The 23,695-nt window shown below is 39.9% G+C and overlaps 3 protein-coding genes across 3 annotated transcripts; 1 reads left to right on the top strand and 2 right to left on the bottom strand.

The window, feature by feature from the left end:
• Positions 1-319: 319 nt before the first annotated feature.
• LOC143136831 (protein SSUH2 homolog) lies at positions 320-1,378 on the top strand. Its single transcript, XM_076297505.1, has one exon. It carries the CDS (start codon positions 320-322, stop codon positions 1,376-1,378), a length of 1,059 nt encoding a protein of 352 aa, XP_076153620.1.
• Positions 1,379-1,494: 116 nt separating this feature from the next.
• On the bottom strand, positions 1,495-7,878 carry pwp1 (PWP1 homolog, endonuclein). The gene is made up of 15 exons (XM_076296423.1): positions 7,685-7,878; positions 7,441-7,499; positions 5,710-5,879; positions 5,513-5,598; positions 5,324-5,420; positions 5,001-5,111; positions 4,686-4,816; positions 4,400-4,473; positions 4,163-4,259; positions 3,822-3,883; positions 3,586-3,697; positions 3,286-3,376; positions 2,990-3,111; positions 2,446-2,551; positions 1,495-2,025 (listed from the first exon to the last, which is right to left on the bottom strand). Exons 1-15 carry the CDS (start codon positions 7,748-7,750, stop codon positions 1,949-1,951), a joined length of 1,461 nt encoding a protein of 486 aa, XP_076152538.1. The 5' UTR covers positions 7,751-7,878; the 3' UTR covers positions 1,495-1,948.
• A 2,641-nt stretch (positions 7,879-10,519) lies between these two features.
• Positions 10,520-23,049, bottom strand: ano6 (anoctamin 6). The gene is made up of 20 exons (XM_076296416.1): positions 22,764-23,049; positions 20,811-20,875; positions 20,338-20,466; positions 19,535-19,600; positions 18,946-19,224; positions 18,541-18,654; positions 17,713-17,828; positions 17,438-17,572; positions 16,878-16,983; positions 16,620-16,680; positions 16,336-16,481; positions 15,659-15,736; positions 14,679-14,904; positions 13,813-13,982; positions 13,541-13,638; positions 12,981-13,111; positions 12,541-12,746; positions 12,118-12,329; positions 11,810-11,915; positions 10,520-11,701 (listed from the first exon to the last, which is right to left on the bottom strand). The coding sequence occupies exons 1-20, from the start codon at positions 22,849-22,851 to the stop codon at positions 11,495-11,497; spliced, it is 2,739 nt and encodes a 912-aa protein (XP_076152531.1). The 5' UTR covers positions 22,852-23,049; the 3' UTR covers positions 10,520-11,494.
• Positions 23,050-23,695: the final 646 nt, after the last annotated feature.

Raw genomic sequence — 23,695 nt, 5'->3', positions numbered from 1 at the left:
TGAATGAAGCCATACAGCTTTTATTAGGTTTACCACTTACACTGAATTAACTTACCCAGGTTTGTCACTAAACCACATACTTGAAGGTCTTTACTGCACTATGTAAACAAAATCACATAGGCTGTTCATTCAGCAAATAGCCCTGAAACAAACTAAACCTAAACATCATAATCAATGTTGAGCACCTTCCAGAACCCTAAGAAATTCCATAGAGATTCCTATGACATCACATACATAGAACACACCAGGGAATTCTTTGCCATCTCATCATAAATCAGCATTAAATATGGTTGCTGCCAATTTTACGCCTCCATAGAAAATGTCAGAAGATAATCCCCCAGCCTACCGATGTGATGTAATCCTGGCCCCGTCTCAGTACACCACTGTGCCTCCTCCAGGTCCTGCAAGAGAGCAGGATAGGAACCATAGGACGCATCGGCCATCTGAAATTTACCACCCTTTGAATCTGACTCTTTTGTCAGATGCAGACATAACTGATATTGTTCTTGCCTGGGTGAAGACCAAGACATTCCTCTCCAGCGGACCTGCTAAAGAGTTCATGGTGACATCCACAAACAATGACGTCATCTTCTTCTATTTCCTTGAGACATTCACGGAGCACAGGTCAGTCTGCATGCGATTCGAGCCTCAAATAAAAGACCTCCCTCAATCCAGCAACACCAACAACCAAGAACCTCGACCCTGGAAGATAGCCGTCTCGCCTGTCAAGATGTTTAGTAACCAGGTGTGCCACTACCGCCTGATCAACACAGACCAGCACAGGGGTTGCCAATATTGCCAGGAACAGCAGTGGGTGACATGCTCTCGTTGTGGTGGAGTAGGCCAAAAACCATGTGCCATGTGTAAGGTACATCAGGGACCACAGTCCAAGCAATGTAGCCACTGTCAGGGGAAGCGGCAGGTTTCCTGTGCAGCTTGCATGGCGCTGGGTCGAGTGTGCTGCAAAATGTGCGTGGGCAAAGGACGCCTGTGCTACTTCAAGGAATTGAGGGTGGAGTACCGGACCCATATGGAGAATCGGCTGCTGACCGGTTGTGGGGTGCCGGAGAAGAAGCTGCTGAAGGCGGCTGGGGACGTGGTCCACGCCAGCATAGGGACCACAGTGAGGCCTCTGTCACAGTTTTCAGTGCCAGAGGTGAACGACGTCTCACAGCAGATGGTAGAGGCATCCCATCGAAGGTGGCCGCACTGTAAGGTCATCCAGCAGAGGCATCTCCTAAAGGCCATACCGGTCACATTTGCTCAGTACTACTGGAAAGGCGAGACTGGAGGCTTCTACATCTATGGGACAGACAACCGGGTATACTGGCCAGACTACCCTCAGTGCAGATTGTCGGATCGCTGCACCATTGCCTAGATACAACTTGAGGTCTTAGCAAAGCTAAGTACTTTTGCTTCCCTTAAGAGCAGCTCTTTTTAAATACTTGGGAATTTCCTTAAAATTGTATAGCAAGAAATTATGCATAAAAAAGGTTGATTAAATCTTACATTGATTTTATTTCTCAAATTATTGTTTGACAGTGAAATGTGCACTAGATACACTAATCTGGTTGTCAATAAATTGTACAAATACACAATGGTACTAGGCTTTGTTAACCTATTAGACATTAGGTAATATAATCCATTATTATATTCAACACTGGGACTGTAAACTGGCAGACCATATGCAGGCCATTCTTAGACATTGAGATTCACTGAATGGTGTCCATGTAAGACACCACTGCTATATCTGTCCAGATCAAATTTTTATAAGTCTTCTTTTCTTTCTCACGTCCCATCATCAACACAGAGCAGTGTGGTTATTAGTATAATAAGTCGGTCCATATAGTCCAGCGAAAGGTCCTTTGTTTGTTGTCCCACGTACAAGTCTCTTGCTCTTAAATAGATTTATTTGTGTATCGCTGGATCAGATGAGCAGCTTGAGGAGTTAGGAGACATCCATGCTGCTGGAAGCCTCAGAGGTGTTTGCCACTAACCTCTCCCTGTTTCCAAATACTTCAGTCACTGAAAGAGGAGTATACATCATAAATATAAATAAGGGATCAAACACGATCATACTTCATTTCTTTCTAGCTACACCGCTATATCAAACACTGGTACACTACAGGGGTGGATGGGGAGGCCAGATAAACTACCATTAAGTATTCAAAAGAAAATGTCCTCATTGAACAGATGCTTGACTAACTGAATGAGAACATCTTCTAACACCATGGCAGGTACTACAAAATATATCTTTAAAGATGGATAGTCTGTCATTTGGTTTCGCTTTCACAAATGGTTGTTGGATTGTACAAAAGCATTTTAAAAAGCATTGTACAAAAGCAACACTGAACAGTCAGCTACAAGACTATGCTGAGAAATTCACTGAATGAAAAACGTATATGAGATTAGAATAGCAGGCTACACAATAAAGCTTCACCATACCTGCTGCAACATCACTTATGTCCCAAACGCGAAGGCCATCTTTCTGTCCACCAAATGCATAGTGGAAGGGTTGGTCGGGACTACAGGCCGCACAAAATAGCACTCCCTATGGTGAAAAACAATTTAAACAGTAGGCCACAATCAAGACACAGATAACATGATAACAGATAACACAAACAAATAGCATGTTTGTGATATATAGTGTAGCATTCACTCAGGGTTCTTGCTATTTTCTTAAAACTGATTATTTGTTCTTTATGGTCGCAACTTTTTTTTTTTTTTTGTAGAATATGTGTGTATTTTTGCTGGGATTTTGAACTATAAGCTTTGATATTGATTGCACATCGTCAGCTTTTTTGTGTATGTATTACTATGAGCAAACTACCGGTGTTTTTAAAAACACTTTCACTCAAATATCCATTTTTCTCAGAGTCTGGAAGATATAATTTCATAATTCTATACATTTCCAGACCGGATCAAGCACCCTGTTGTTTTATCACCAAGTAACATAACTCATATAATTTTCAGATATGGGGACACAAACCATTTTCATGTCCCGGGAATGAACAAGATTGGGTTTGTTCCCAAGAATGTCCCAGATCTTCACATGCTTGTCAGCTGATGAGGTGACCAGGCATCCTTTGACTTGACTGCTCAGGTCCATACCTGTTGTAGATAACGTCAGTCTTATCAGATCAGTCGTTTTCAAGGAGCGTCCGTCACTTACTGTACTCCTCTGATTCAAGTGCAATTACACTGCAGTGTGCAAGGAGTTCAGACACAATTCAGTGCACTTACTTCTATGACCTCCACATAACAGTAATGAAGCCTCCCACTCACCTGAGACTTCACCGTCATGAGCTCGGAGTGTGAACACTGGCTTATCAGAGCGTGCGTCTAGACAGTACACAAAGCCATCTTCTGTGCTTGCCTGACAAACAAACAACAGTAAAATACATGTCACACAGTATATTACATGGAGGATAACCTATAGTAAAGTGTGCAGACGTCAGTTGCAACCAACAGCATGACAACGCAAACCCTATACTAATATGCTCTGCTAACTAAAGAAAGCAGTGCATTCTGGAACACTTGAAGAGGCTCAATATAGACTGACAGCGGTAAAGAGGGCTTGCTCACCAGGAAGTTGAAAGGAGAAAAGTGATTCCATACAAGTCGCTCGACCTGCCCACTAAACCTCCAGGTGCGATGGCTGTCGTCAGGGCTTCGGCAATCGTACAAAACAGCAGACCTGTGAGAAGGGAATGGGAGGGCAGGTAAAACTCCACAGCAGCATTTCACACTATACTGGTCAAAATATTTAAATTTATATGCAAAACTATATGTAAAAGGTTTTTCCTCTTTTGATAACCAACCTGTCATAGGATCCAGATATAAGGGTCTGAGCCTCAAAAGGGTGGAATTTCAAAGTCTGAACCTGGAACCGTATGAACAAATAAACAAATTAAACTCAACAACCAGATGGCATGGCCACCTTCTTTGTACATATTATGTACCGATCAATGAATTGGTAACACTTCACTTGGATAGTCCTACAGAGGCTTCAAGTTAATTATGTAAACCTCAACCATAAATTGTAGTTGACAGAGTGTAGAGAGATGTTGGTTGATAATCTAGGCATCTGCAGATAGTCTGTGGGTAGACTGTCGAGGTAAAGTGTGACCAACGAAATGGCCTCCAAGTGTGAAGCCTTTACCTTATCTGTGTGTTTTCTTAATGTTGTGGCTGGCTTCCCCTGGGTCAGATCCCACAAGATTACAGATTCATCGGCTGATCCACTTGCCAATACATTCCTGTTGGTGACAAAATACATGTGGATAACATGTGACGTGTGGGTAACATGTGACGTGTGGGTAACATGTGACGTGTAGGTAACCTGACCTTTCAGTCAGGGAATTGAAACAACAAAGGATGACTAGTTGAGAGATCTCACCGAACAAGTTTGTTCCAGGAAATATCTAGAACTGCATCAGTGTGTCCTTCAACTGGTTCTGCAGCTGCAGCAGCCTGCAAAACAGCATTATGCACCCAAACATATCAATCTGCAAGGAGCTGTGTGTTAAAGTGTTCCGTCTAATGCTATTTCAATTAGAGATGTTCCATGATGTTGAAAATTAAGTTTGTTTTAGTTAGGAGTACGTCGATGTACGTCGAGGAAGAGCTCAACTCAACTAATTACATTTTTAAAAGTTCTACAAATATGCCAGTGTAAAGTTCACCTTTTTGCCTTTCTTTTTCTTCTTCTTGGCCTTTTTGCCTCCCAGAGTGAATGCTGGCTCTAAGCAATCCACCACATCCAGATCCCACACATCAATCACTGGAGTCATGTTACCTATGGCTGCATAGTTTGCTGAAAGAATATGAAAAGTATAAAAGAATAGAAAGAGGACAAAAATGTCCATGTCATGCAAAGCATTATAAATATGCTACAATAAAATCGCTCCAACATGTCAACATGACTGTTCTGTGTTGTAAATCTGAAATGTATGCACGGAACTCAAACTCAAACTAAAGTTTAATCTTCATCAACTCACCTAATGTTTCTTCAGGGTTGGGGTCAAAGTTGAGCCACTCCACACACAACGGGTAAGCCGGTAAAAGGATGTCATGATGAACATACAAGGAATTCTCTTCTGCGTTGTAAACTGTGTGGAGTAACATACATAACAAAAAATGGGCAGCCAATAAATATATAAACAATGAAAAATATTATTGCTAGTTGAGTTTGTGTTGTAATAGTGCATTCTATTGTTTCAAGAGTTGTCCAAGTGTGTGTTGTATCCTTTTATCCACCTAAAAGGCATTGAAATTTGGCACAGAACTACAACACTACATTTTTACATCATGTTTTGCTTACGGTAAATTTCCAGGTTACAGCAGTCCTTTTCAGCTTTGCCTGCCAAGATCAGGTTGTCACTAGGTTTGATCTGAAAGTCCTCCCTCTCGTACTGATCCTGAGGCACACACACACACAAAAAATGGTTAAGTATAGTTCTACGATATGTAACTGCAGAATGGTACTCAATGGCTCCTATCTTGAACTTACTGTGTCTTTGATGGTGATGTAGGGGTCCTGCTCATTGGTGCCATACACAGTGAGACCAGCTAGACTATCACCAAGGTTGGCTGTTACTGGAACAGGAGAAATCACAGAAAACATCAGTAACCAACAAGACCAAGTCAAGCACATTAACGTATACATACAGCATTAATCATTTGTGGAAAACAAAATAAGGGAGTTACCAATATCTTCCTCATCATATTTGTCAAGTTCATACTCTGCCAGTTCATCCTTGTCCTCCTTTTCAGCTCCATTTCCAACCTGTTCTTCCTCATGGGGTTGAGCCTCCGCCTCCTCACTCAAGTCCCCACTACCCATGCCTTCATCCTCTTCACTGCCATCATCACCCGCCCTACAGCCCAGGCCAAGGGAAGGAGGGAGGAAGAACAAACAAGCACAAAGGCAAAGATGAATCACCACGACAACACACATCCAACCACAAAACCATCCCAACCACAACACAATGGATTGACTTATTCAATGCACTTAATACATATTGGGCCCGATTTTGGTGGCGATATAGGTAGCGGGAAGCTATATCAAGGCAGGGAATCTGAAATGGGCAAGACCTCTCCGGTGAAGTGAATTTGAATAAACCAATCACATGCAACCAGTGTTAAATTCTGATCTATCTATGTATCTTTTATTAATTAACTTCGGCCTGACTCAGCTCTGGCCACAGTGCGCATGCACTGTTGGCAAAATACACTATCAAACTCGCACCCATTCACTGCAATGAGTAGCCAACACTTGTTTGACTCTGTGACAGTATCACTACACAAGCAGGTAGGCCAGCTCACAATGCATTGCAATTGTCCAGTTTGGAAAGAACCATAGCCTACACAAGAAGTTGTGTGGCATATTGTGTTAGATTATAAGATCTGATCTTCTGAATATTGTAGCCTATAGGATAAACCAACATAACTTTGTGACTCAGGCTACCTGCTAAATTTAGTCAGTCATCAATTGTGACACCCAAGTCACAATCCTACATTCTTTGAGGGAGGATGCAAGCAATTAAGAGCTTTCCCAGAAATTCCTCGCTCAGATAAAGTACCGAGGAGAATGTCATGGTTCATAGTGTCAAAGGCTGTAGATAAGTTTCAAGGAAAACTGAGGACTGAGCAGAGGCAAATTTCAATGCTTCAGTAACAGATAAAAAAGCAGCATCGGTTGAATGACGCTTCTTGAAACCATACTGCTTAGGGTCGAATAGGTTGTTAGATAGGAAATAGGAAATCAGAAATATATTTGAACACCACTTTCTCAAGAACTTTTGACAAGAAGGGGGGAAGGGAGACAGGTCAATAATTCTTAACATCAGCTGAATTGAATGTACTTTTCTTGAGCTGAGGTGTAACCCTTGCGTGTTTAAAAGGAAAGAAAACTTATCCAGAGCTGAGCGACAAATGAATAACATGCATGACTGCCGGCAAAATAGTGGATTTGATGGATTGCAGAAGAGTGGCATGTTGTTGGAAAACTTCACTTAGAACGTATTCCTCATTAAGAGTAGTGAAAGTTCAATTTGGCACTAATCTCAGCAACTTTCAGTGAAAAATGTCATCGGTGGACAATAAATGTAGTTGGTGGCGATAGAAGATGGCTTGAGGAAGACACTGTGGCATTCTCAACATCTATCTAATTCTAGGTAGAAAGCCTTTTTAGCTGTGGATGAAAAGGCAGATAGGAATGACTGGTACTAAATCATAGCATCTCTAGATTTACACCACTTGTATTACAGATAGCCTACTGTTAGTGAGCAATGGGTCATGGGGTTTAGAATAAGTGGGTCTTGTGAAAATACTTTGTCCAGACAAGATGGCAATGCAGAGAAGAGTGTCTGTAGCATCATTAACCTGCAGTGCCAAGAATGAACTCCCATGTCTCCATTTGAAATGCAAAACACTTACGCCAGTTCGTCTTTAGCTTCAGCTATTATACGTTGTAGCTCCTCTTTGCTCAGCTCCACCTGAAAAATTATAATTTAAGAATAGGATAGGAATGTTATAACAATACAATATTTATTTTCTTACAAATGAGTGCATCACACCCGATACTAAAAGCATGACAACATCGCCTTATATAATCCTTGTATGTAACTTATGGGTTCCAAAAGTATACGTTTGCAGACTGTTGACAACGTTAACTGCTTACCTTATCGGGTGTTTCCTTTGCGACTCCTCTTTTCACCCACCCAACGCAAGTTATTTGCGAACTCATTATATTTTATTAAACCAGATATTTAAATTACATATACGTTATACATATAAATGGAAAGACCTTATCAGTATGCTGATTGTAGTAGCTTTCTGTTTACACGCCAGTGATGGCACGTGTGAAGTATAGGGTCCTTCCTGATCCGTATCATCAATGACGTGATGTAGCTGTCCAAAGCTTTGCCTGAACATTTAAGTCAAGTCTCTTAGCTTCCTTCTCCTCTCTACTTAGGCTCATACATGGGCAGTATTTAAATTATATGTATTTTAAATACTTATTTTATTACTATTTTGTAATTTGTATTTTGCAGGATTGGAACAAATCTAATGTAGGCTAGTTTGTAACAAAATACTTTGAGGGATTGTATTTAGAGTATTTCAAATAGGCCTAAATATGCTACTTAAGAAAAATCTGTAATTTTTTCTCTAATAAGCCAACATTTCATCACTCAGTTAAATATACTAACCATTACAATAAGATATGCTTATCATAGTCTGGGAGCCAAATAGCCTGACGAGCCAGACCCACATTATTTGCTGCCGCTAGGGTGCGTCTAGATTTCTAGGCTAGGAGCCAAAGGGAATCCCTAGGTGAACCTGGTTTTGTTGGTTTAAGTTTTTTTTTAATTTGTTGTTTCTTGTTGCCTAGGGGTTACTCCATAAGAATAGGGTGGGTGCCCAATGATATCCCTTGGGCAATTCCCTATATTCAGCTCTAAAGTTGACCTAGTAGCGATTGTCCATACAAGTACTAATTTTATTACCCTTTTGGAAGGACAGCGTAAAATGTAAACCCATTTTTCCTTTTTCTTGCAGTATTGCCACATAGTGTCCAACGTAAGTGTTAGATACAACTTTTCTCTTTTGCAATCCCCTCTGAAGTTGGAAGAAATGAATAAAGAAGTCAACTGAGGGAGCCAAAATGGTCAACATGGGTTGTAATCCCAATTTTTTTGCGCCGCCAATTTAATGTCACCCTATAGACAAGTTAAAAGCATCTGTCTTTTCTGTTTCATCATCCCCTTAGAACATTGAAAGTTAAAAAAATAAAAATAAAAAGTAACTAACTTCAGGAGCTTGAATTGTCAGGTGTGTAAAGTCAAGACTAAAATGTGAAAATGATACAGATAAGATACTGAGGGAGAACATTAGGGCATGGACCCCATGACCTTGAGTACCTAATAGCTGATGTTTATTCTCACTACAGGACAGTATCCACTTAATGGATTTGACGTGAGGATTTATGCCAGGGATAACATCCGCCGAGGTATGCAGAAATAATGGAGGAGACGGACGCAAAGACCTCCCCGATGCAGAAAGAGTTTTCTCCACCAAGTTAATTAATTCTGTATATCGGGACACCTTACAGGATATTGTCTGTCCCCCATGTTGCCAGTCATTTATGTAGGCAATAGGCATGCAGTTCAGTTTAAAAAGAGGCCGACCAGTTAAATTTGTCGTTCTACATTCATTGGTTATGGAAATGATGGTGGGTCTGCCATGTCAGTGGTTCTCAACTGGTCTCGCTTTGGGACCCACAACTTCCCATGTTCATAAAGTTGCGACCCATATATATATTTTTTAGCATTCAAGCCAATGGATATGTGAGTTACATGGTACGACAAGCGAAGTGCCTGTAGGCCTACTTATTTGGAACATGCGGATGTTTGGCATTAGCCTACATTTGTGAAGTCTTCAACTCTTGATGTCACCTTTCAAACTCGACAGGTGACTTTGACAGGGGTGCCTTGTTTCCATGTGGCATTTTTGTTTTGATGGTTTCATGCTCTCATGTGCCAGCCATCTACTGCACACCACACAATGGGGTTTCTGTCCTATTTTGTCTTCAGTTTAAGTGAATCCATATCCGAGCCTACTATAGACAACTTCAAATATTCAGAGTAGCAGCCTACTTGCGTTTACAATAAAAATGATGTCTAACATGACCTGTCACATAAACATTGTCTATGTCCATGGCAATGACTGATATGTAGGCTACGAATAAAGTTGAGCAAAATAAAGGTCCAATATTAGATCTGATAAGGTAGCATTTTAAATTGCTGATTTTTTTAATTTAATTTTAACCACAGGCTCTGCGACCCACCCAGAACGGTTCCGCGACTTACTTTTGGTTCCCGACCCAACAGTTAAGAAACACTGTGCTATGTTACAGTTGATTCCACTGTTGCGAAGTTTGCTTCTTGTCAGTTCAATCATTGATATAGGATGCTGTTTATATATTTTTTTACCAGATATACTTCATAGGAGCCCCAATGTAGGCCTACAGAATAAATAGCCCTCTGCCAGCCAATCAGAAAATAGTATTTCTTGTCTCTTGGGGATAGGTTCTCAATAATATGCCTTGTAGTTTCTTTTTAAAAAGTTGGTATACCATGATTATTGTGTGGATATGTTTGTATTTTCAAATGACTAATTACTTGTATTTTAATTAAATACATTTTTCACATCAGTATTTTGTATTTTATTTTATTATATTTTATGAGCCAGTATTTGTAGTTTGTAACAAAATAGTTTTTGATGTATTTGTGCCCACCTCTGCATAGGCTACTACTTCTCCTCTCTACTTATACAAACATACATACATACAGTACATACTACACATACATACACACACTCACACACACACATAAAAAACGACTGCCAATCGCCATACATGTACACAAGGCTATAACAATTCTGAGAGAGAGAGAGAGAGAGAGATAGAGAGAAAGAGAGAGAGAAAGAGAACTACATAATGTGCACAGGCTATTAATATGTGTAAACTCTTGATTTATTTATTTCTAGTGTAAAATACATAACATTCAACATCAGAAGGCCTGGGCCTACAGCCAGCATACTGTAGAGTGGCAGGTTATAGACATATGGATTGCACAAACAGGGAATATTAAGGCACACTGCATTATAAAAGCCATGAAAAAGCCATTCGCATAACAATAAGAACATCTTTCATCAAGGCATCTGTGGGGATCACAGTTTATAATCAAAAATGATTACTGAACTCTATGGATTATCTGGCTCATGGACACATCTAGAGATACCTCAACTCCAGCAATTTGTTAAAAACTCACTGACCCACAACATGTTCAGCACACACATAGCTATGGAGGTGTGTTTGTGTGTAGGATTAAGATTCCAAAGTATAAGTAACAGACTGATATTGGAAACAATGTGTCAGGCAAAAGAACAGTTATTGTTTACATGCATGACCATGTTTTGAAAACAGTGACCAATGTAAACCTCATTTTTAACACTGAAAAGCAAGTGTTTCTTCTGTTCATTTTGGCATGTATTCTAGCCACAATCTTAATTATGTGCAAGGAATTACTGTCAACTGAATTTTATAAAAAAATATCAACACATACAAAATCTAGAGTAATTTTTAAAAATATATAATACAGTGGCTCACATTAATTCATCTATCAATGACCTAACTGCCACAGTGTTTTTACAAATACTCAAATTTGGCCCTATATTATTTTGTGCCATAGTTTTTGTGTTGCAGGATTATTTTCCTGTTTTCTAAAAAAAAATGCATTGTATTTTATTTCTGGATAACCTGAGTTAGTGCTACCCAATCTTAACAATCGTACCACAGGTAAACTGATCGACTCTCTGGGTAATACCACATTTCCACAGGAATGAATCCCACTGTCAGTGCAGGAAAGCGCTTGCTAATGTAGACAGAACCTCCACTTGGTTCGTGAAATACTCCGTTACTCAGAGAGGCTTATAAGTGCAGGTCTATGTCCTCACCCTCCAAATCACATACGAGTTCATCCATGAGGGGCTTCACTTTATTGGTGACCAGCTTAAGGTTGACCTCGTGGAGGAGCACCTGAGTCAGGTATTTCTCTCGCTTGATTTGCTCCTTGACCTTGTAGGGGACATCAGGGATGGTATAGGATAGAATAAATTTGGTGAGGTATACAATGTGCTGAGGAGGAAAAAAAGGCGAGCAAACATTACAAAAATGTTCCAAGAAGTCAGAATGACCAAGCATTAAACACACAGAGAAATGACAACGAACATTAAGGTCTCTAACCTCAACAACTATGATGAAAGCTAGTTTGGCAGCTATGACATGCCAATAGTACATGTTATGGTCATACTGTTTTGGGTGACCTGGTGGGTATCTGAAATCTCGATACCTAAAATGAAAGAGATTTATTTGTACATGTCATATAGCACACACACACACAAACACACACACACACACACACACACACACATACAAAACAAACAAACTAGTTATTGTCTTAATCACACTTTTCAGGGAAAATGAAAAAGGTAAATAAAGTCAAACTAGTCTAGTCCACAAAAATGTCATGTCTGTTGCTATATGTTCATTACCTGCAGATGGTGCTGTTGTTAAACCAGTAAGGAATGATATCTTCAAGAGGTCTGCTTATGTTTGAGAAATCACTGATGTTAAAAATGGAGAGTGTGTTGTTGATGTAGCCTGCCATGGAGTTGCTGGTGATCTCCGTGTATGGTGACACAGAAAAGGACCAGTAATACACCAGACGTGGAATCATGTCGGATGTGAAAGCTATTATGGCAGCCTATAAAGACATAAATAGCCAATTTATTAATTAGATTTGGTAGATTCCCATCTTCCATCAGATATATAATAGTGACATTCAGTGGTTACTTTGACTATTTACATATTCAAAGGTAGAGGGTTGTGGTTGTTTACATTTTCAATTTCTACTTGTTGTAGATAATCAGTGTTACATGCATTTATGTGGTTTGGTATACTGTCAGAGAGCTCACATTGGTTGCTACAGCCAAGATAGCAACACCCTGAAGAATTGGTTGCCACGCTCCAATATCCTGGGCCTTTTCGGGGACAATCCGACGGCACTGCGTAGTCATCTTCCATGCATCCACACGGATCTCAAGCAGGTTGTTCACCAGGGCCAGAAGAGGCGCCAAAGGGAAGGAGGCCACGAAGAGTGTCACAAAACCAAACTGGATTACTGGGCAAAAACAAAAAGGGTGATAAAATAACAGAAAACATTATTTACAGTTTGGAGTATGAAGATCAAATTCAAGTTCTATGGTATTTTTTCTTGACAACATTGTTAGACATTCATGATGGTGCCTGCCTTGACTGTGGTAGTGAAATCTAAACTATTACACCATTAGGCAATAGAGATTATGCTTGTCCACTTTTATTTGCCTTTCTTTGGTGTATGTAGTTAATGTCTCACCCATTTCCAGGTACTCGTAGAACAGGCCCAGCTTTCCCAGCGGCTGCAGCTGGTAATCCTGCTCCCACCGAGGGATTATCTTCTCTGACTTCACTTTATTGCAGTAACGGAAAATAACATTTTTTACCCACCTGAGGAAAAAATTAACATGTGGCTCTCATCATTTTCATGTGACGTTTCATACATTTTCTAAGATAAACTATGACTATACATAATGCTTAAAGCCAAAACATGTAGGGTTTTGCCATTTTTGTGCATTTTTCAATATGTTTTTATAGGGAGCATATTTCATAACATCTTCACATTAATTTTAATGATGCATGAAGGCAATCATGTCAGGCAAGTCTCATAGATGTTGCAAACAAAAACTCTGCATTCCTTCTTTAAATAAAAGTTAAAGCAGTATATGTCTGAATGTTTGAATATGTTCCATACACAGAAAAGAGACCAGACTAGACTCTGAAAGCACAGATGGCTGAGGTGGGTACGCTTGTGACAGCCTGTGTGGGAGATGTGGTGAGTGTGTGGCAATCTCTGGACAGTAAACTCCAGACACTCACGGAAGCAGAACTTCCTGTATGTTGTTCCAGATGGCCTTGCCTCCCATAATGACACTGAGCTGGGTGGTCAGTTCAATAAGACATCCTCCAGGATCACACTAACGAGGAAAGACAATTAGTTAATCAGCCAGAATAATGGCTAATTAGTAGCTGAACATTTTGTGACATGCCTATGTCAAAGAATCCACTGGACAATTAAATCTTTTCATACGATGGGCAAATAGGAACTTGGTGTTCTGACTAACGTTGGTGTTATTTCTTTTATTTCTTACCTCTTCATTCCGATATAAGCCCAACCAGTACACAGGCTCTCCTGGGTAGCCCACCACTTTGCCCTTGAAAAAGGCAATGTAGATACAGGAGGAATAGTAGTTGACAAACTGGAAGAGGAACATCTTCAGTGTCAGGCTGTTCTCATAGTCTGTCTTTGTCCTTGGCAGCTCTGAAGTGGCACACAAATTGAATATTTTGAATACTGGGTTACAGGCATGGTTATTAAATGGGTTATTAAATGTATATTACAGGTATCTTCATTATATAGTGCTAACCATAGGACTTCTAATGATGCCAAACATTACTATGTGGACGTGCTGGAGCAGCGATAACGTCATCGTCTGTCAATCAACTGACCAGGGTTGGATTTCCAACCCCGCTGTTGCGAGTCTGTGTCACTTTGGGTTAAAAGTGTTTGCTGAACACCATACAACTTTAATTTTAACTTTATTCCGAAATATCAACTTAAGAAGTGCAATAACTGAAGAGGAAGTCTGTATTTATGCTGAAAAAAGATGTCATGCACTGTTCATTTCCTCTTCTGTAAAAGACCAGATTATCATCAGCATCAGATTATGTTGTGACAAGTGATACACTGCTGACCCTTAACGGACTGTAGCAAAGTGAAAGAGCAGTCACCCCACCCAGCCTCAGTTTAGCAACCCGGCAGCTTGACTGCAACGGCAAAAAGCCAGACTCATTGGTATGGCAGTCAGAGTGCAGACTCAACCTTAATGAACGCACTCCATCTCATTGGCCTCCGCTTCTGAAAGCGTGTCCATGCACTTCACGCAGACATCATCTGCTTCAGTCTGATATGATCTACTGGCATCTAACAAACTAGCAAACAAACTTTTATACCCACCAAAGTCGGTTATCCAGATGGCAACCTTTTCATAGAGGTTGTTGAGGATCATGATGATGATGAAGTTGATGATTGATGCCGTGACGGTGGTTGCCATCTGTGGCGTCACATACTCTTTGAAAGGCTCCAGTCCTTTGATGTCTTCACGGAGCCTTCTAGAGAAGCTAAAGAAGACGGCAAGCCGGTAGATAATCACAGCCACCACCGATGCTATGATGAGAAATATCTGTCATCGCGGGTCAGAAAAAAAGAACATTATTAGAGGGACTGTAATAAACATTACATTTTATTCTTCTTGAAAAATTGTAATTTGCTGATAAAATGCCATCTAATGGCTAGAATTAATAAATATCTAATAGAGTACTGTAGAAACAGACTTATTATGTGTGAGTTGTAATATACTTGAATAGTTATAACAGTATGAAGGATAAAATATACTATGTAAAATAAGCAAAGGTAGAGCTAATCTACACTGACACAGAATGGCAACAGTGACTACATTTACACTGACAGCAACAATATGTCAATCATGATGCTTACTTGAGCCGCTTATAGAATATTCCAGTCATATTCCTGTTTACATGTTACAGACCATAGTCCGAATAACTCAAGTTCACATTAAGCTACAAGGCAACCCTCTGTATGCGTCACATAATGCTGCAAAGAAATATCTTCCAATATTTCAATGTTCAATTAATGTGTAAATGTCTACATAATGTGACTAAGTTTGGAATGATCCACGGCGCAGTGAGCTGCCTGCTTTAACAGCGGCGCTCGGGGAGCAGTGAGGGGTTAGGTGCCTTGCTCAAGGGCACTTCAGCCGTGGCCCACTGGTTGGGGCTCGAACCGGCAACCCTCCGGTTACAAGTCCAGAGTGCTAACCAGTGGGCCACGGCTGCCCCATCTTATTACGACTATGAACATTTTTGGTTTACTGCTGTCCCTATAAACATAACAGATGTGAATAATTGATTTATTACCCAGAACAGAACAGTCCCAATTCCGCACGTCAGTCTCACACACCTCCCACAGGCAGTGTAAGGCACTTTCTCTTCATTCTGAAACAAAGTCATTAATCATCATTTTCTTTTTTTTGGTAACTATTAACTTTCAAGAGGTGCAAAATACAATGGGGAACTTGTACAGAGTCAGACCCAAGCAAATGAGTATCTTGAAAAGTCATGAACTCTAAAGTCTAGAAACCTCTATTATTATATTACAGGGAAATGTTGGGAGGTATACTGTATGTCATAGTAGACGAACAATGCAATACAGATCAGTGAAGTTGAACTTCTTGAGGCAGCACCAATGTTGGTTGATGTGCCTTTAATTGGACTGAAGTTTTATTCTAGTAAATGAGAACCACACCTAGTCACACCTGAGGAAAAATAATATTCCTGACAACTGTTCATAGTTTCAAAACAATTTACTGCCGTAGTATAGCATTCTGGATGGAAGATAGCTTTCTAAGGTATTTCTAACACATGAGAATACCTATCACATCTAGACTTGTATGTCTCTTTGTAGTGGTAAATTCACTTGTCCAAACTCTGAAAGACTTTACTGACTGTGAATGAGTACAAAAGATAATAACATCTGGTCAAAAAAGCACTACAGGCTTTCAGACTGGCCCTGTTGATTCTCCACTCGAGCATACCCCAGTGACTGGACTCGTCCTGCTGTAAATGCATTTGGCCTCATACTCCGGCCTTGGCTGCTCCTCCTGCTCCAGGAACTCCACCGTGTCCCACTCGTACTCCAGCTCCGCCTGATAGCGCTTCCAGAACTCCAGAAACAGTGTCACTGAGGAAAACCAGGCACTAAACTAGAATGCTTTTGCACTGAACTGGAAAAAAACGTCATACATCCTAACTGCATGAAAAAATTATAGGTGAATGATACGTTTTCATACCTCTTCACTAATTATAGAACATTACTCACCCCAAATTGCCATGAATACAGCAAACACCAATGTCCCATAATTGTCAAATATACAAAGATCCTAAAGAAGCAAAGAAGAGTCCATGGAACAAGACATGCATAGAGATATGTTTTGTGTGCTTTGTGAAAGCAAGGTTCTTGCATTGTGAGAGCAGAATAGAGCAGTTGGAATACTGAAGGGCTGAAATCAATGTTTTGCTCGAGGTCTATAAACACACTTGTAGTGCACTTGTGTCCAGGAGAGAGAGTGTTACTCACTTTAGAGGTCTCACATGTGCTGTTGAGCCGCCAGTAAGAACAGTCCTTATCACATCGAGGGCACATGAAGATCTTTCCCCCAATCTCTGGGTCACACACCTCTTTGCTGTCAAAGTGAGGAGTCCAATAACCAATATATTTTCATACGGTGAAAACCAACAGACACTAACACTATGCTGCTCTGAGCTGCAGGTAGTAAATGCTGCTACTAGTATGAAATGTAGAAGTTTTGATGATGTACACTTAACGGGCAAATCAATGTAAATGACAAGATTCACATTTGTGGTTGTAGGGAATTGTGTGTACACTGTACAGTAATAACCATGTCTCACTCTCACAGTTTGTCCACGGGTGCCTGTATTTGCATGCTTTCATACAGTGTACACAAATGAGCTACACTTGACTAAGTTTACAAAGTAACACCGTTCACTGACTATAGCACTGAGGAAGTCACATAAAAACTGTTCATGTGGAAAACTAAATGTCAGTTTATTGATTAACTCATAGACTGGTTAAGAACCGTATATTACCTCATAGACTGGTTAAGAACCATATATTACCTCCACGTGCTGCTTTCCCGGGTATTATAGCCAAAGATGAAACAGCAGAGGCCCACAATGGCAGCCAGTGTCAGCATAATTGTGTAGAATCCCAGCCAGGCAAAGTAAATAGCAATTTTCTCTCCATAATATTTCCTATACAGAGAAAATTGTTTTTAATTGGGCCATTAATTGTGGCATGTATTGATCTCTCTCTCTCTCTCTCACACACACACACACACACGCATACACGCACGCACGCACGAACGCACGCACGCACACATACACACACACACCTGATGAGGTCCAGGGGCTGCATCTTGTAGAAGCTTTTTGGATGGGCCCACTCAGTATACAGCAGATACCTTTCATTGGAACATCCATCCTCTTCGGATTTGGCATTGAATCTGCACTGTGAATGGACAAGGATACACACAGGCTTAGCATGAAGGGGCTTATCTCTCTCCAAGCTGTGAATCAGTCCTCCTGTGAGTTAGTGTTTTGGTAACATGTGGTTCCACGAAAGCTGGAACTTCCTGCCCCATCCTAAGACTCTATAGCCCACCCAACACCAGGTGGGGCAGGAAACAGGGGATTGTCATTGTTACAGCTAAGTCTCTTGAGAGTCATTATGCAATTAGAGAGGAAAAGAGTAAGCTTGGATACTCTTGGATAAGCTTGGTCCTACAATGCAGCTTGTTTTCCTCTTGACCTCTTCGTTTTATGTCATTTCCAACAAACGAATTCCATGTGCATGAAGCATCGACAAATGCTACAGTATAGCTTATGTATGACAGATAACTGATTAATATTATGAGTTAAAGGAATACTTTGTAGTTTAATTGTTGGGGAAAAAACATTTGGTGCTTAACTTAACTTAACCTGAGTATAAAATGGCAATGCTTAATTAAAAAAAAATTGCCATCATTCACCCAGACCAGAAGACCAAGGCATGACCCAGTCTGTTTGTAAGGCGTGGGACCATTCCTCTGCTGGACTATTCCCATGGGGTCAGTGCAAAGTTGTGAAACCACAGGATTCCAGCAACGACACAACCCAACAACTCAACGACACAATGCAACAACCCAACGACACAACCCAATGATCCAACCTATTGTTCTTACGTCATGGAGCGGGTAGGCAGCCTTGTACACGCCTCCATCCAGCAGCTTAGTGATGCCAAACTTCTTCACGTGACCCCTGTCTTCATATGGGGCCCGACAGAGAATATAGTATGCCTGAAAATGAGAGGACAGACTGCATCGTTGACAAACATTCAGTTGTGCAATTCATGTCTAATTGTAATCCGAAGCAGAGTTCTATCAGGAATTACATTGTTATTCTTTGTTTTAGAGTTCCCTTACTAAAAACACAATCTCCCATCCACCAACACTGCAGTCCAACAGTGCAAGTGGCATTGCCGGTTTGGAGTACTAGAAAGAATGTCATGCAATGTTTTTGCAAGAGTGCATAGTGGCATTTCAGACATTACACATAACATATAATTAGCATGATGTCAGTGCACCAACCATTCTGCTTCTCATGGCAGGCGTGAAGAACTGATCCTTGTCTTTGATATAGAAATACTCCAACCTATTCTTTTCAAAGGGAGCTGTGAAGTACTCTGTCTCCTTGGCAATGACATTCTCACTTGGGTAGAAGTACTTTGTTAAGCAGTTGAATGGTGAGGGTTTAGAAGCCATTTCATTAGCCTGAATAGGCAGTTTGATGTGGAGGACTTCAGCATATGTACATAGCACATCCCAAGGCATGTGGACCTTCACAAAGAGGAGTTTATCGTCTACTACCTAAAAGAAACATGTAGAAGAAAAAGGCAAAAAAAAAAAAAAGGAATTACAAAAATTTCTGTCAAAACATCATTGGCTATTTACTAAACAATTGGGAACTGTGTTTATTTAATTTGTAGTAATATCATTGTGCTTGTAATCATTATGCTTGACTTTTCAACTACCGGTACTTAAAACTGTCATAGGCTTTTCAAACTATGAGGATGTTATAAAAACCATGATTGTTGTCTTTTGTTGCTTTAAAAAAATCAGATAACAGTCAGGCCAGTGGTGGTGCCTCACAAGCATAACCACAATCTGATTCACTCACAGATGGAGTTGCCTCTAACTCCATCCCCCTCTTCATCAGACTGTCTTCAAAATACTCTCTCCTTTGCTGCAGAGTTACCAGGGGATAAAACCCAGAGAGAGAGAGAGAGAGAGAGAAAAGGAGAAAGAGAGAGAGAGAGATTTGAGCAATGATGAAGTGAAAATGAAACTCAGTACTGCATGACAGTGGCACGCACTAAAACTGGATAGCCACATCCTGTTCACAAAATGCCAACCTGGTCATACACCAATATCTATAACCCTTTCAGAACAATAGAAAGGTAACTGTAATTGATCACAGCTTGCATGAACAGCCACTAATGCATCCAGTCTTGTAATTAAAGGCTGTCAGCTGTCTGGTTGCATCTCAGAACATCTGTTGTGAAAGATCTTTGCAGAGATCTAGCAAGGGTGGTGGGAACATTTCAACACGGAGAGGATTTATTTCTTTACTCTCCTACATGTCTGCTTATTTCATAACACATAGCATTTACACAACACATCTGAACTTAATTAGAAACCAAAAGATATTTTCCACAAAAACATAAACTGAACCCATAAACTCGCTTAAACATCTAACATCAAGGATGACAGGAAATATGAGTGACATCATTTTTTAACAGTGTTTCCTCCTTAAGTTTACCAGTAACATTCTCAGTCCTAATTTATTATACAATGATACAATGTGCACACAAACATCCTCTCTCAAAACAACCCACATGTATTGATTTTATTGTACATACTTCTCAGCTATACATTAAACCATCACATTCATTGCTCTGTGGTCACACTCTGAACACTTACTTTGCGCCGCTGGAAGGTGTGCTTTTTATCAACATCCTTCTTGCTCTCATTCTCATACACCAAAACAAAGTCAATGCGCCTCTTGCCATCGTTAAAAAAAAGGGAGTCCGGGTGTTGGTTAAATTCCGCCTGGGGAGAAAACTCAGTGATGTCAGGAAAATCAGCCTCGTCAAACTCATAGTCCTCATCCATCATCTTTCAGGACAGAGCAGAATGTCTGGTGTTCTAACATCGAGTCCTACAAAACTGAAATCCCTGGCTTATGTGGAAAACAGAGCGATGAGTTCACTCTGGGAAATACTGACCCACCCAAGTTCTTTCCATGTAGGCCTACACAAGCTTTGCAGACATTTTACATGGATCAACTTAAAGTCAAAACAACCCATGGATTAAACTGAGTAGCCTACTTCTTTCTTTGCCTCATTTTTAAAAGCAAATTATAAGACCAAGACATTGGAGACTTGAAGACTGACCTGTTCCAATTTAGACACTGTTTCTCCTTGAGATCTGTATGATGGCAGATAGTTCTCTGAATAAACTGCAAATGCAAAATAATTTTAAACAGTTTTAACCTCTTTTCTGTTTATTTTAAACATGACAGTGGTGACCTTAAACGCAGGCTTACAAAGTGCTATAGAATTAGGCTGAACAACCATGTTATCCTAGAACACTTTCAAACTTTGTGACATTATTGTACAACAATGTTATACATAGGCATGAAAAACAAACACAGGCAGGCAGCCCAAAGAGGATGGCCTTATGGTCAAATTTAACTCGAATCAGATGCTGCTATTTTGTTTGGAAAACAACCCCATAGCAACGCCCTCGTAAGTGCTATAAAAGTAGCCACACACTTCAATGGCAGTGCATGCCTGTACAGGATACAGCAAAACAACAGAGACATCGGACTGGTTTAACCACAACGTAGTATTCTTCTAATGCAAATGCATTAAGTCAAAGGCTGCACTGGTAAACACCATCCATAATTCAAACGCCTATGGTATAACCTAGTTACAGTGCATGAAAATGCACTGTTCTGTTATCCGAAGTCTTCTTCTTCTTCTTCTTCTTCTTATTCTTCCCACCAAATTTCTGCATCTAATTCAGCTTTAACCGTTTAACGTAGAAACTTCGTCAAACTTTGTAATGTAGGTCTTGAAAAGGACACGTGGGGAATGTATTTTTCACTTTTGTAAACTTTATACTTTTTGAGATATTAATAAAAAAACAAGCTTATTTTTCCCCATTGACATTAACATGGGCTGATGACATCACAATGGGCTAATTAACTTGATTTGCACCTGTATCAACTTCCAGCTGCTCACTACTAGGACCCATCAAAGGGCCAGTTAAACGGATGGAATGTGCCTTATATATCAACTGCTTTCTGCTTAACTAGGCTAACTCTCTCTGTGTCTCTCCATTCTACAAGGATATAAGGCACATTCCATCCAACTTTCTATCCATTCATCCTCTTCAAATCATTCACTCATCCACCCATTAAACTATCCACCAACATCCATTAAACAATCTGCCTATCAACATCCATTCAACTTTCTGTCTATCAACATCCATTACACTATCTAAATTCAACTTTTAAACTATATACTCTGTCTCAGGCTTTAAGCATACAATCTGGCTCTATTAAGACTACAGATTCTGTTCCTATTGTATCCTATAACAACTGTTTCAAAATAAATGTCCTCACTACAATAATTCACTATTAAATAATTTAACTATTTAAACTACTCAACTATTTAACTGTTTAGACATTTCAACTGTCAGTTGTTATCAACTATGACTCCTGCCAACTGTTTCCAAATAAAAGTTTGTTTTGCATTTTATGTTAATATGTAGGCTATGTTTATATTTTCATGCACTATAATTTCCTCGAAATTACATTTTCTAGTTAATAGGTCTAATCTCTTCGAATCGGCAAAAACAGAATCAGTGCAGAATTGCTTTACAGATTTACAGTGAACAGCATAACCTATAAACTAGGTCTCTGACTGCCGATGCCGAATATGAAAAGGTAGGCCTACGCCTAAATAAGGAACAACATTACTTTTGAAAGACGTAAAGCTGTCGGTCGGCTGAGAAAGAAGAAGAAGAAAAAGAAAAACGACACCAATTAAGTCTAGCCGATTTAGCAATCTGGAAAGGCCTGTAAAATATTCCAAAAGTGCGCATAGGAAAAGTTTGAGCCTATTGCAACATGAAATAATCGTTTCGCCTACTGGTGTCATGCATCAAAAAGTGACTAAATTGGACCATGTGATGCTCTCCTGTCATAGGTAGATTACTACCATTTTAATTAGTGCCTACCAGATCACAAGTTAATCGCGAATAGCCTATAGGCTATAGCCTAATGAAACAATTTTGAACTAACCACAATCATCAGATTTAAACCAGTTATTGTTACTCACCAACTTCATCTAACAAGCCCATCTCCGTCCCTCCCTCAAGATCTTTCTCCAAGTCCATATCAGAAATATTGTCCTCTTCTTGACTCATTTTCGCAAGTCAGAACGAGGTAAAAATCCCGAAAGGCTATAGGCTGTAGCGCATGCGATCGCAAAATGTTAAAGTTCTACAAATACATTCATTCTACAAATTGTTTAGGCCTATTGTGCCACTATTTTGACTGAAATGGCATCATCGGCATGTCAGTTCAAGCCAAGACATGAGAAAGGAAACCCTGTAGGTGTGGCCGATTTTCCCCCACTTCAGTAACTTCAGTAACGCACCAGCCTACATGTGGTGACCGCCCCCAAAAACAAGTCACTGTAGTCTGCTCCTCATCGCATTCTCTGTAATATGATTCCATACAGCAAAGAGAACTACATTGTCCATGGACGTTGCAATTTAGTACTCTTGGTTATGTTATCATTGGAGAGGCTTTAGCCTACATTTTTTTTCCACAGTGGCGGAATCGGCAAGAAATCCTTTGAAGTCCAACTAGGCCTATCTGTCTGTCTATCTATCTATTAGGGCCTAATTTAATTGATTTAATTTTAACTTTTTTAACTGTAATACACGTTGCCTATCAATGTTATAATAGCACATTAAGTTAACACATTCAGTTGTGCATTTAGCCAACATGTTTATTCCGTTATATGTAGGTCTATAGTTTTGGAAACGCTGCAAAACTTCATTCTTGCATGGCCAAACCATACGCCATAATGGCCCATGGTAATTATTGCTAATAATGGTAGAAATAACGATACACAATATGCATTATTATTATTATTATTATTATTATTATTATTATTATTATTAATAATAATAATGTTATTGTCACTAGCTATCCTAAGATGCAATTATATATTTTAAAATTGCTGCTGTATTTTAGGGCGCC

This window comes from Alosa pseudoharengus, unplaced genomic scaffold, assembly GCF_046254945.1.
Source record: "Alosa pseudoharengus isolate Yale_2024_CS ecotype anadromous, Long Island Sound unplaced genomic scaffold, YU_APseudo_1.1 YU_APseudo_1.1_scf_20, whole genome shotgun sequence".
Taxonomy (NCBI): Eukaryota; Metazoa; Chordata; class Actinopteri; order Clupeiformes; family Clupeidae; genus Alosa; species Alosa pseudoharengus.
The sequence above is the reverse complement of the archived record's forward strand: the minus strand, read 5'-3'. Positions and strand labels throughout refer to the sequence as shown.

Excerpts from the sequence above, each read along its gene's own strand:
- ano6 (XM_076296416.1), bottom strand. The coding sequence starts at position 22,851 with ATGAGTCAAGAAGAGGACAATATTTCTGATATGGACTTGGAGAAAGAT. Across the intron at positions 17,829-18,540 it reads CTGCCTACCCGCTCCATGAC|TGCAGATTCAATGCCAAATC; the intron begins GTAAGAACAATA and ends GTCCATTCACAG. Across the intron at positions 13,983-14,678 it reads CATCTGGATAACCGACTTTG|AGCTGCCAAGGACAAAGACA; the intron begins GTGGGTATAAAA and ends GTGCCACTTCAG.
- pwp1 (XM_076296423.1), bottom strand. The coding sequence starts at position 7,750 with ATGAGTTCGCAAATAACTTGCGTTGGGTGGGTGAAAAGAGGAGTCGCA. Across the intron at positions 5,880-7,440 it reads GAAGCTAAAGACGAACTGGC|GGCGGGTGATGATGGCAGTG; the intron begins GTAAGTGTTTTG and ends CCTGGGCTGTAG. Across the intron at positions 5,599-5,709 it reads ATATGATGAGGAAGATATTG|TAACAGCCAACCTTGGTGAT; the intron begins GTAACTCCCTTA and ends CTCCTGTTCCAG.
- LOC143136831 (XM_076297505.1), top strand. The coding sequence starts at position 320 with ATGTCAGAAGATAATCCCCCAGCCTACCGATGTGATGTAATCCTGGCC.